The sequence below is a fragment of the Leptosomus discolor genome, chromosome 20 (assembly GCF_034619465.1).
Source record: "Leptosomus discolor isolate bLepDis1 chromosome 20, bLepDis1.hap2, whole genome shotgun sequence".
NCBI lineage: Eukaryota > Metazoa > Chordata > Aves > Leptosomiformes > Leptosomidae > Leptosomus > Leptosomus discolor.
The window spans coordinates 8,678,364-8,691,724 of record NC_141410.1 but is presented as its reverse complement, the minus strand read 5'-3'; the positions used below and the strand labels follow the sequence as shown (position 1 = coordinate 8,691,724).

At 47.5% G+C, this 13,361-nt stretch overlaps 1 protein-coding gene across 2 annotated transcripts in view; it reads left to right on the top strand.

The window, feature by feature from the left end:
* The first annotated feature begins 454 nt into the window (after window positions 1-454).
* The window catches only part of DVL1 (dishevelled segment polarity protein 1), an 88,483-nt gene continuing 75,576 nt past the window's right edge, over window positions 455-13,361 (top strand). For both annotated transcript variants that reach the window (XM_086475962.1, XM_086475961.1), the window contains exon 1: window positions 455-624. In XM_086475962.1, coding sequence (XP_086332088.1) covers window positions 455-624 — 170 coding nt within the window. The remainder of the gene's footprint in view (window positions 625-13,361) is intronic.

Here is a 13,361-nt window from a genome sequence, read left to right as displayed (position 1 = left end):
CCGGGAGCGCGGCCGCCCCGCGGGCAGAGCGGCGGTGGCGGGAGGAGGGTGGCCGTCCGGGCCGCCCCGCGCCCCCGCTTTCCGCACTCCCCCCCGCCCCCCCCCCCCGGTCCCGTCCCCGTCCTCCCGCCGCCGCCCCCCCTTCCCCCCGCCCGCCGCTGCCCGCCGGCTTGGGGACGGGGTCCCGCGGCAGCCCGCTGCCGAGCGCGGCGGGGGGGGCGGCGAGCGGCGGCCGGAGGATGCAGGCGGGGCGGGCGGCGGCGGGCTGCCGTTCCCGGGTCGGGCAGCTAGAGAGCAGTGCAGGGAGCGAAATCCCGGCCGAGGAGCCCCTGCGCGGCGGCGGCCGGGCGCTGGGAGCTCCCTTCCTGTCGGGGGCGGCTCTGGGCCGGAGGCCGTGAGAGGAGCCGAGCGGCGGCGGAGGCCCGGGCCGGCTCCCCCGCGCTCCCCCTCTCCCATGGCGGAGACTAAAATCATCTACCACATAGACGAGGAGGAGACCCCCTATCTAGTGAAGCTGCCCGTCCCGCCGGAAAAAGTCACTCTGGCCGATTTCAAAAATGTCCTCAGCAACCGACCCGTGCACAGCTACAAGTTCTTCTTCAAGTCCATGGACCAGGATTTCGGGTGAGCGGCTCCGGGCCGGCGGGGGGCCGCCTGCTGGGGCTGGGGTGGGGGGTGGGGGGGGGCGGCGGGCGGCGGTCCCTGCCCCTCCTCTCTTCCCCGCGCCCCTTCCCGCTGACAGCCGAGGGGAGGTCTTTAAGCCTCCCTCGGCCCCGAGCGGCAGACACCTGCTTCGGTGGCGGCGGCGGCGGCGGGAGCCGCCTGCCCGGGGGCTCTGCTGCAGCCGTCCCCCGTCCCCCGTCCCCCCCCCCCCCCCCCCCGCCGCCTGCGTGCGGGCCGGGCCATGCCATGCCATGCCATGCCAAGGGCGCTGGGCTGCGCGGACCGGGCCCGCCGCCGGGTGCGGCCCTGCCCGCCGCGCACTGCGGCGCCCGCTCGGCGCTAGGCCCCGGCGGCAGCCGCCGGCACCCCGAGGGAAGCCGTGAGTGCCGCCGCCGCCGCTAACATGGCGGCCCGGCCCGGCCCGGCCCGGCCCGGTCGGGTGCGGGACTCGGCGCGCTGCTGCCGTCGCCGCCCTCACCCCGCGGGACCCCAGCGGCCCGCCAGCCCGGCGCCCGCCCCGGGGAGCTGACAGCCCCGGCCGGCTCCCCCCTGCTCGCCCCGAGGCGAGGAGGCCTCTCGGGTTGTGGTTCAGTAACTGCCCCCGGCGCGCTGGGCGATGACCGGGCCGGGCTCCCTCAGCCGCTCCCCGCCCGCCCTTTCGCTGCCGGCCGGGCCGGGCCGGGCCGGGCCGGGCCCCGTCGCCGGGCGGGGGGTGAATGGCAGCCGCCGGCCGTAGCTGTCACCGTGTCGGGGCGAGGCTTGTGGCAGGAGCGCTTCGGCAGGGCGGGGATTTCTGAAGAGCCGAGGAGAGTCAGGCTGCAGGCGCGCTGGAAGGTGAAGCCTTGTGCCAGGGTAGAAATGCCGGGCTGGAAATCGGGTGGCTCCTTTGGCGGGGGTCGAAGGGTCGGTGTTCGAAACGGCCGCTTCTCCCAAGGGCGTGCTGCCTGCTCGGAGGACAGGAGGAGACAAGGGCCAGACTTTCAAACGACCTTTGTGGTCGCCTAGGCCAGGTTTCTGGCTGGAGCTGGGGGTATCTGACATCGCTCTGGTCCCCACACACCCATGAGGGTTGCAAGCCCCCGGCCTTATGTCCAGCCGTAATAAAATAAACCAATAAAAATCCATTTGACAGTTTGCCAGAGAGGAACTTTCAAAATATATTAATCCTTTTGTAGCAAACCACTTCTCTTTGTGCTCGTATCTATCGCTGGCAAGACGACTTTACATATTTAAATGCCTTGCCAGTAAAAAAGAGGGCAGGTTTGTGGGAAACTAATACGGACCTGACTCCAAAATAACGCCGTGGTTGAGGTGTGAATTTTATGTTTGGTCAGATATATCTCCCCAAGCATCCTTTTACATATTGTGTAGCCTCTGTCTTATCCGTCAGACCTGAAGCCTTTAATGTTAATTGTGTTTTTATCCATGGTGGAATGTGGATATTGTTTGTTGGCATGTATTTCTTATGTGGCGAGTTGTTAGTATTGGCGTGTTACTGTAGGAGTGTTCATGTATTGACTTCTTGTTTTTCTGGATTGTGAAAACATTTATTTGGGAAACGACTATACAAACTGTTTGTTTTCAAAATAAGATCTTTGAAATTGTCTATTCATAAGTTTTTCCTCCTTCACCCTCAAGTGACAGGGCCGCGTACCCTGCAGTTGCCTTATACATTCAAGCTCTGAGTTTTTGTGGTGCAACCTCGCTAAAGCCTGTCGGGTGCGTTGAGACAGCGTATGCCTGCCTTCCCGCTGCTGCAGAAATTCAGCACTAGAAAACATAAACTGTGCTGAGGCATGTTGAAAATCCTGGGAAGGTCTCTAACACGTTTGGGCTGTTCGTGATCTTTGACCAGGTAACAGTAACATAACCCCTACAGCGGATTCTCTTATTAGTCTCGAAACTGGGGTGAAAATTGTCTGTTGCTCTTGCATTGTCTTGGAAACGGAGGTGATGGAAGATGAAGGGCTGCAAGTGGGCGATGAGGATTAGGACTTGTAAATTCTGTCTCTCTTACTTAAACAGTGCTCTCAAACGTAACTGCTGAGTGTATCAGGGTGGCGTTGCCTTGAGACAGCTGGGAGGGACTCTACAGATGGTGACTTGCAAGCCAATAAGCCCTCAGTCAGATTTTTGTTTGCTTTTGTTTTGTTTGTCAACCAAATTTTTGTTCCTCTCTGACTCCTAAATACCTGTGAACAATAGGGAATTAGGAGAAAACTTATATGAGTCCTGGCTGTCTTAGCACGTGTTAATAGTAAATATGGGCTTTTTTTTTCATCATCTTTTCTTCAAACTGACTTTTTTAAATTGATGTTGCAAAAGGTAATTACAGATGCAGTTGCCACTAACCATAACAAAGTTGTGTATCTAATTTCTGCCTTATGTGCCTGAAAATGTCCTCCACAGAAGTTCTTTTCTGTAAGTGGTACTTAGGCTTAAACTCCAGTAACATTTTGCTTTTAAATGCAGTGTTCTACAGTTCTGGTCGTCTTCCCGTTGCTGCTCGATGGCTGTGCCGAGCTCTGATTTGGCATGGCGACTGCTGCTTGGCAGGGCGGTTTGTAAATCCCAGCGTGGAGTGAAAAGTACTTCTTGTGTTAGGAAAGCAAATGTTTTCCTGGAGAAGTGGAGCCTCCTTGAGAAGGCAGTGATCGGGAACTGACTTTGCAATACCGCACATGTTGTTGTCATTAAGGCACAGCCTTTCCTGGATCCTGAAATAACGTAATAAAGAATTGTGTTCAGAAACAGTGGGTACGTTGAATTGTTTCCAACCCTGAAAGACAGAGTTGCGAAGGGTTGGAACGGAGTTGGGTTGGGGACGCGGAGCCGTATCAGGCTGTGTTGTGCAATGAAGCAGTGATGTGCTTTGTGTACTGTGGGGAGTTACCAGCTTGCTTTCGACCTTGCTTCTCGGAAGGTGCAGGAGAAGAAAGGTGTAGGAGTGGTGTGTTCCCTTCAGAACTTCGGTTGCAGTTTGATTTAGTGCTCTGCCCTTCAGTCTTGGTGTTACACTATCAATAAAGTCTGTGGAAAATAGATACAACGTGCAACCTTCATCTTGATTCTCCTGGCGTGTTACTTTGACATAAAACCACTTTCCCCTCTGCTGTTTCATTCTCAAGGGTGACTCTGCGCTAACTCTGGATGGGAGGGACCTGTCTTTATTCTGAAAGCCTGGGCTTTCCTGCTGACTCCACCTGAAGATCCGACGTTGGGTTTAAGATGCTGGGTGCCTAACTGTGTTCTGGCTTTAAGATTCAACCCTTGGACATGCTTTGTAGCTTCTATTTGTATTCAAGTCAGTGAGAAATTAAGCAGGGACGTTACAGCATCAGACTTGTTAGTGTGGTAGTATCCACCAGCAATGAAATTTGGAAAAGGTGGTATTTGTGGTACGTGTTTTGTAGAGAAGGAGCTGTATCATTTGCTTACAACGACGTGATTCCTTCCTCTCGGGGGAAGAGCTCAGAGGTCGCTTCCGAGCACTGAAATCGTTCATTCTACAGCCACAGCCACACACATCCTTGCAGTAATGTATAATGCAATTTTGTTCATTCTTTGGTGATTGAAAAATGAAAAATAATGAATACATCTAAAAACAAAGCAATAGTTTGTGACGCCTGGGCTCTCGTGGCTGACAGCTGCATAATCTGCGTTGGATCCAAATGATTCGTAATGAATCTGCGTGGCAGATCCTATGGGAGGAATTCCTACCTGTCTGCTTTTAAATATTTGATATTTCCAGAGCTTTTCTTGTAAAATCACAGAATCACAGAAAACACTAACTTCCAAAAATACAGAATTATGAATGTATATGATCTCGGCGTTCCCACAAGTCGCGTGTTTTCATTTTGCTGTACAATAATCCACTTTGAGACTCGGTGCTACTGTTGCGTCTCTGGTCGCTGTAGGATGCTGTGCTGTGACGTGATGGTCGCAGGAGAGACTGAGAGGAAGAACTGTGCCATCTTAAATACGAGGTCTGTACGAAAGCTCCTACTGATAAATATCCTCTCCCCTGCGTTGCCCGGGCTTCCTTTGCTCGGTTCGGTCACCACGGCAGTGGGGCAGGAGCAACCGACGGCGTCTTGCCGTACCGCGGGAGAGGAAGAGCCAGTCCTGGGCTCTGCAGTCTTTGTCCGTCGACTGGCGGAGTCTGCCTGCTCTGCCATCCTTCTGGGTGAGGTTCGAGTCCTCATTCTTTCCATTGTGTGAACTAATACTCTTTTGATTATACTTCTTTGGGGAGTACTTTGAGGAGTGGCTTTTTAAGCATTCCTTTGGTATCAGCAAAGGAACTTCCGTTTCAACTGCACTTTTCGGTGCAGCTGTTTCTTCCACAGAAGTGGATTTTGTTGGTATTTGGTGTGTTGAAAACTAGCAAGCAATTGTGCTTTAGAGCAGTAGGGATCCAGTTTGGGATTGTGAGCTGAGTGGGGGCAGTTTTTAATAGAACAGGAACATGAGAAGCACTGCTTTGTGCCTTTTCTCCTGGAGGCGATGTACCACCTCTGTTTTCACCCTCACCCTGAGGGGAGTCCTAGCTGACAAATGTCTAGCTATGGAGATGCAGAGTAATTTCATAATTGGGAAAGCTTTTGGAGACAAGATACTAAAACAAAACACCTTCAAAATATTTTTTATGGGTACAAATGAAAGAAGGAGTCACCTATTTATCAATGAGGCTTAGACAACTGATGCTTAAAGTGCCATTTGGACACCGTTTGGAAAACAGAAAGTTGATTTGTGTGTTATAATTGCAGAATTCTGCGCTCCTCAAATGTAACTACGGAAGCTGTTGTAAAAATCCAGCAAGCAAAGGAACATTGGGTGAAACCTGGAAGCCTTATTTCTGCCTCTTCTCTGACAGTCGGGTGCCACGGAGGTCTAGACTCTGAGCTAGCCTTACTCAAGAGAAAGTTTTTGGACAGATGTCTGTGCTTGGAAAACTGTTTCCATGCTTATTGAGGGATAAGGCAGCAAACTGGACAAAAGTGCCTTGCAGGCAGGACTCTGCCTTTCAGGTGGGCTCTGCTGTGCTATGTGGTAGTGAGAGCGTAGTTTTGGGTTGGGTTGGCTTTTTTGGTAGTTATTGCAACAAAGATTTTAAGGAGGAATTTTGCTGGTGTTTTTAAGGAGATCCTCTCAAGAATAAAGAGCACCATGAAAGGATGCCCACCTCCCTACTTGTTTGGAAACTGAACAAGCAGGTGACAGAGGCTGATATAGGTCAGGCACAGGCAGGAGTTTGTCTTTTTTGAGGCAGAATAAAACGAAGGCAAGTGATTCGTATTTGCATTAGAAAATATGGAGCTGGTAGACTAATGTGCAGAGGGGGCACATGCTAAAAATAACAGTTTAGGAAAATGATCTTTGCAGCTCCGTGACAAGGACTGATACCCCCAGAGGGAGTCTGTAGGAGCGAGGCAAGGGGATGTTGAGGCAAGTGCTATGAGCGAAGCTCTGGCGGGAATTTCAGCTGTACCAATGGGAAGTTTCAGAAATACTACACAGGCTGCAAGGCCTAACTGTAGGTTGGATGTGAGGGTCTAGAGAGAGATCAGAGAATTCAAGACCATGTACAGGTTACTGACCTGAGTGAGGGGCAGGTAGATGAGCAGGTAAGCAGAGGTGTGCCGTGTAACTTTTGGCCTTGAAATAGAAGCAAGATTATTATAAGCAGCCATGTAGAATCTCCCTCTGTGTGCTTGTTTTCCCATGTGCATCTCTGTCTCCTCCCTGTTTAGTCTCTTTTACCCTCGATGTCATTGAGGGAACAAGGTGTTTTTAGCACGGGTGAATGAGTAAGGAGGTGGTTCCGTGAGGGCAGCACTAACGAAAGCAGGCTTCCTGAAGGTTTGTGTCCTTTCGGTGTTGACCCTCTGTGTTTTCACCGTTATCTCAGGCTGCTTCATCTGTTAGCAGACATTCACAGGTCTGAGATTCAGTTAGACTGAGGAAAAAAAAAAGGCAGTTGACTTGGACACGAGGTTAAAAAGGGTTGGGGCTTCAACTGGTAACGCAGTCACAGAATTTACCGTATAGATCTTTGCAAATGCGTGTGGCACGTTTACTGAAAATTTCTTTTGGATAGCAAGCGCCGTTGAACAGATGGAGCAACAAATAGGTTTCTTTTAAAGATTTTTTTTTTTTTTTTTTTTTTTTTTTCATCCTGTACCCTTTTTGGCCAGGTTTGTCTGTCTGTAGGCTAGAAGGGAATGATTGCATAATAGTCAGAGCTGTCCTCGGGTCACGCTGGGACAGCTGCTCCCCGTGCTGTAAGCAAGCATGGCTGCCCAAGAGCATGAATGCAAGGCATGCTACAGCCCATGGCTGAGATTCACGACCCTTCTCTTCTGCTGCTGCCAGCTTTGCCTTGGGAGGCTGTCGCAGGGTGTGTGGCAGCACTGAAGCTCTGTTTGGGACTGATCCAAAGCCTGGTGAAGTCACTAAGAGTCTTCCTCTGAAATGTGCTGAATTTTGAGCCAGTTTCTAGCTGAACTGTTCTGTCACGTGAGCAATGCCGGTTTGAATGTGTAACTTGCAGTGAGTGCAGTGGGAGGGGAATGCTTTTTAATGAAGGCTTTCCTCAAAAAAACCCCAGAGATGGGTAAGTGGATTGAGCTGAGAAGGTGCTTGGATTTTCATTAGTTCTTTCAGACAGCTATTGAAACTGAGTATGGTGACTCTGACCACAGGTTGGTGGGTTGGTCGTGGTTCTTTCCAGCTGTCATTCCACTCAGCATGGTGTGTTGCACGCTTAAATGCTGCAGACGTTGCAGAAGTCTTGGTCTGCTGTTGGTGGAGGAGCTCAAAAGCGAAGGGTGGGTTTCAGCTTGATTCACTCAGATAAATCTGGGATAATATTCTGAAAATAGGGATTACTGAGAGCAGGTCCTAGGCCTGAGTGTCTGGATTGACAGCAACGACACAGAGGCCTTTGGGGGGAAGGAAAGTTCTTAAGGCTGGAAGAGAGCGTTCATTATTACCTGCAGAAGGTTGGAGTACTGTTACCTAGGTGAAGAAAATGGGTAGTTGCATAGTTAAGGCACTGAATTGAGACTTGGGAAATAGAAAAAAATTACATTCAGCCACAGATTTGGGCTTGGACTCAGCAAAGTACTTGGGCACACTGAAGTGTAGAGCTGAATTGAGGCCTGTGTTAGCTACTTGCCTGATGGGAATAGCCTTTATTTCTCCTAGCTTGTTCCCATTTTGTCCGCTGAAATCTATCTGGAGAGTGTGCGTCTTACTACTTGTGTTCATACAACATCTAGCACTGCGGTGCTTTTCTGTTTGCTGACATCAGAAAGCACTATTGTAGTACAAATAATAAAAATATGTATAAGAACACCGGCCTAATAGACCTCGAAGCTCATACTTTGTAAGCACACTGGGTTAGCTTACACATATTTTGCCAGGCTGATTCTGATAGCTGTCTACAGTACAAGTCACTGCTTATTTTAACGTCCCGACTGTAATGTAATCTAAATATTTAAAACAACCACTTTTTCTGCTGGAACCTGAGGACTGCTCTGCTCTGAGGGTGGAGTATGTTACATTTATTAAAAGCTAATGCTATGAAAACATGCTAAAGGGATACATCAGGTTTGGTCTGCTTCCTGTGGCTGGTGATCTGCAGTGGGACAAGTTAGAAAAACAAGTTTACTACTGTTCATTTAATGAACACCTCCACACAGTGTATGCACAGTTTTGGTTTTCTTTTTTTTCCAGTGCTCAGGTAGACTTGTTTTGGCTTAAGAATACACACACAGACTCTACAGCTGTTGAAGACGTTAACCATCTCTATAGGGTTTGAGTTCAGCCACTTACCTACGGGCTTGGTGTATCTCTAATTAAAATTTGCCTGTGAAGTAGGCTGAATTAAGTGGGATTTATTTAATAATAATTTTTGAAAGATTATCACCATTCTAGCCTGCCACAGGAGAGTGAACAGGCAGCCAGGAGGAGATCCAGATGAGCCAGGAGGAGATTCAGATGAACCAGGAGGAGATCCATATTTGGCGCTTTGAAACCAACCATAAATAGCTATGGAATAGATTAAAATGTTGAATTAAGGAATTAATTTACATATGGTATTAAAGCCTGTAAAGATTTCCGTGGTATGTTTGAGATTAGTACAGCAGGCTCCCTTCACTTGGATTCTGCTTACCTTCAAGCACGAGTCCGGCATTTTCGACAATAGCCTAGTTCATGCTTGTATTTCAGATTCCACTTTGGATGCAGCCTGATAGGCGTTGCCGTGACTGTGCGCAACCCGGTCAGTTCTCATTCTGATTAGTACTTTCAGAGAATCGTTCAGGAGCAGCAACCATTTATTTCAACTGTTGTGCCACAGTGTTAGGTGGAAAGGTTGACAAGGGGGTGTTTATGAAACACAGAGAGTGGTTTTTCTGTAAGTGGCGTCACTGCTAGAATTCTCTCCCTGTTCTTCTGGTCTTTATCTTCTTTAGGAATCATGACATGTTTCAGTTTCGATGTCTTGATAATTAAAATTACTTCCTTTCTCTCTCTTTCCCCACAACAGTTGGGGTTCCTGTATATTTGGCTGATTAGTTATGTTGTTGTTGTGCTTGATATGATCAACAGTAGATTTTCTGCCTTCATCTCTACGTGAAGTTCTTTTAAATGGCAATTTTTTTTCCCTCTTTAACTTCTGGCTAATTCTCACTCTCTTTTCTGTGTTACTGTCATTCCTTCCTTTTAAATAGACATGGAGAAAGGGTATCCATCGCTGTCTTGTGCAGCTGAGATTTGCCTTCAGAATATACTAGACCTCAAGTAACTTGCCATGTATTGTAGTCTCCTCGTTTCAATCTTGGACATCTTGTGATTAGTAGGGATCTGATGTGCAATTAGAATTTCTTTGCAAGGGCCCAATTTGCTAATGTTTGGGTTGATTCAACAGCCAGTCCACTGTCTCTGTTGTTACGTGGTCCAGTGTTAACATCTGCAGGGTAGATGTGTAGGGTGATTGCTTGCAGTTACAGCAGTGAGCTGTGTTTACAGCCTGTTTGAAACAGGGGAGGTTCAAGTTTCTATTCCACCTCATTTTGTGTTAACCAACTTAGGGCTATCAGCTGGTGTGGCAAGCCTTTTATTTTAGATTGATTTCAAACTTCTACAACACAGAGGTGAATTTTTTTTTTCTCTGTGTTTATGGTAAGCTGAAACGGAGCAACATTATCCTTGAAATTGTTCAGAGGCCAGTCCTATCTAAAGTCAGTTGAGATCAAGTATCTTGAAGCCATTAGACTGAGATCCCCTTTCTTAGCAGGTGTCTACCTCTCTTCATGTGGCTGACATTATAGGAAGGAAATTTCAATAGAATCATCCGATTGTTCCAATTAACGAGGCTGACTCAATACAACTCTTTACGTATGCGTTATTGCAGCTTATTCTGTCTAGCTTTTTGGTTCCTTAACGTGCTGAGATTTCTGGATTTTATTTGGAAAGAAACTAAGAGAGAGGAAGCAAAGTGACTGGTAATAAACTTAGTGAGTAAAGGCAGTATCTAGAAGTGGTTTATTCCTGTTTTCAGTCTGTGTGGGAAAAGGAAGATGGCTCGGTATTTCTGTGTGACTTGACCATCTGTTTTGGGCGTGCTGGAGGTGAAGTCAGCCGTTGTCCTGTCTGTGTCCACCAGATAATCCTGAGGTGAGCGAGTAAATTGTGAGTGTTTCTTTTGCTTTGACATCTGCACTAACTGCAGCACTGCGGAACACAACGTGCTGCAACACCCAAAGAGAACTTGAGAAGGCGGCTCAAAAAAGTGGCAGCGTCCTTTCCCTGACTGGCTGGGACAGATAGACTTAATTTATCCTTTGTTCCTGGAAATCTGGCTTTGCCCTTGTGCTGACAGGGCTCAGCCTGTTGTATGAGGAGCAAGCTGTGCTGTTGCCGATCCTTTGTTTGAATGTTTTGGATAGCTTGACTGTACCAAATAATGGAGATGAGGTGAATGGCCTCTGATAAAAATGGACATGGCACTGAAGTGAGACGGATTAGTATTACTTGGTCCTATATTTATTGTTTTTTAAAGCTTGCTCATGCCTCTTGGTTACTCTCTATTTACCCCGTTGCTTGCATGCTTTTTGCTTAAGCGTTTCCCTGTAGTTTACTAAAGCTGTAAATACTACATTGTACTCTGCAGAAATCTTTTCTGATGCAGTTTAATGGCTAATTACTTATGATATCCAGCATCGCATCTTTGGCTGTGTTATTTACAAAGAAAACAGGTGCCTCGTCTTTTGCTGAATGTCTGCTTTATGTGCTCTAATTAGTTATTACGTGGCAGTAATTAAGATGGTCCTGCAAGGGATGCTTGTGTGATCTGCAATGAATCCTCTTCTCTGGCAGTCTTGGGTAAATGTCAGAGTACCGTGGCCTTCAGTAGCCAGCATATTGAAATCCCTTGACGTGTAGCTAATGAGAAAAACACATGTAAATTCAGTTTAAGCGCAGTTACTTGTTAAGAATTTTGCAAGATGTAGTATATGCAATGCCACTTCCAAAGAACTGACTGTTTTCAGACAAGATACACTGAGTAGGTGGATTGGGAAGATTACAAGGGGAAGCAAAGCATTCCTGACAATCTCTAATATCAATTTTACTGTTTGTTTAATCTGTGCTTGCTTTTATTCACTTGGTTGAGGTGCTCGGCTTAAAAATCAATGTCTTGGGCAAATTCATAAGAAAGATTCTCAAGGAAGCAGCATCTGTTGATAGTTATATCTGATATTTTTATTTTTCCCTCTGAGTTCATGGCAGCTCCCACTGTTCTCTGACCCTCTTTTGCTTTGAGAGTACACAAAAAAGAAAATTCCTCTCCTTACACACCCTCCAAAAATTGGCAGACAGATGATCCTCTTCTGGAGGAAATAATGAAGAGGTCATGCCTGCTGTCCAGAAAAACTGCAAATCTGAGAGCTGCATCCAGCTATCTCCTGAGAAGATCCTTTTAAATATTAAATTTTGCGTGTTTTCCCAAACGTGATAATAACCTCAAGGTGAAAGATATCACTTGAACCAAAACTTGCATCCGTTTGTGGATGGGTAACTGTCTTTTCTAGCAGAAATACAGTGATTCGTGAAAACCCATAACACATTTTTCGTTGTCCTTGTTCCTACAGGGAAGAAAAGGATATCTGTAACCATCTTTATTTTTGCAGGATGTTTTGGTCTGATCGCTTTGTCCTCCATGTGTGTGTTTGTGTGAGAACAGAATATAGTGAAAATACACTCCCATCTGAGCTGAAAAATCCAGAATTTCCAGCCTTTTACGTCTCCACCTTATAAGCAGAGGTCATGGAGGAGAACTGGTTTGTCACCTTGGGGCTTCAAGGATATCTGGGGCTTCAGGAATTTTCAGTTCATTTTCTGCCACTGCTTCATCTGTTGATGTCTTTTGGCAATAACAGAAATATTTGTGTGTTTTGGAGCCAGGCAGTCTCTTCATGGAACTCTGAGCAAATATCTCTGTGGCCAAGTAGGGGATGGGAGCGGGGGCTGTTCCTAGAGCCCCGTTGCTGTGGTATCCAAGCATCGGTGCATATAGCACGTGGAAACTGGTGACACGCAGAGCTTTTAAACCCTAGTTCAGTCAAACGCTTGAATGCTTATTGTTTAACTTAAATCTCAGAAGCAAATCCATCCATATGCAGTAACGTGCTTATTCAGGTGTACATTACTGTTTGTCTTGCTCATAGTTCCCAGTAGGGACCTGCTTCAGACTCTTTAATGGTACCTAGAAATAGTTAATTCTCATGGGCTTTGGGACAGACTCTTCTGACCAATATATTTGCCCAGGTTTTGTTGGATACCAAAAGCTGTTGGGATGGAATTGCTTCCATAGGTTCCCTTTTGTGGGACTGCAGGTACTCCTGAACACAGTTTGGGATGCTCCAAGGTTTAAGACCTTAGAGTTTGGGTATAAATACATATAGTATATAAATGACCCTAGATTTGGAACCTCTTCCGTGCAAGAAGAAAATGCCTGATGAGAGAGGATGGAATGCTGAGAATGTATGTGTTTAAGGGAGGGATGGTTGGGCATGGCTAGTTCGATGCAGCCGGCTCTTTGGAGCTGAGTTTTAGGATCAATAAAGAGCAGTGAGCTGCGTCCTGGAAATGCTGCTTCAGAAGTACAGTCTTCCCGTTGTGCTGACTTAAGCAAAAAATATGTCTGTGCTTGAGCCAGCGTTCTCCTGTCAGCTCCGCTAATGTGGATGGGTGGATTCTCCCATAAGGAATATCACTGGTGAGGTAGTGAGCAGTGGGGGTATGGTGTGAGCAGTGGGGGTATGGTATGAGCATTGGGTCTCTGGATCTTCTGTTAGATTTGAACTCTGTTTTGACATCAGAGCTAAGAGAAAATTTTGTGCAGGAAAAGCTTTGGTGTATAGGCTCTGCGTTTTCCCGTCTGATTACTGCTTGCCTTTTAGCAAAGGACGTTTGGGTTGGCCTGGCGCTAGAATGCCAGTCTTCTAAAGTAATTAAGCACCAACTCATGATTTAATGAGTGTTGGGGAAGGGGGAGGGGTGTCACTGGTGGTTTTGCTGATGCTGTTTTGGGGTCCCAGTTCTCAGAGAAGACTACTGGAGGCTTGTCCTCTAGTTTCTGCCGTAGAGTTTAATCAGTTGAGACAAGCTGCTGAGCAAATACAGAGGAA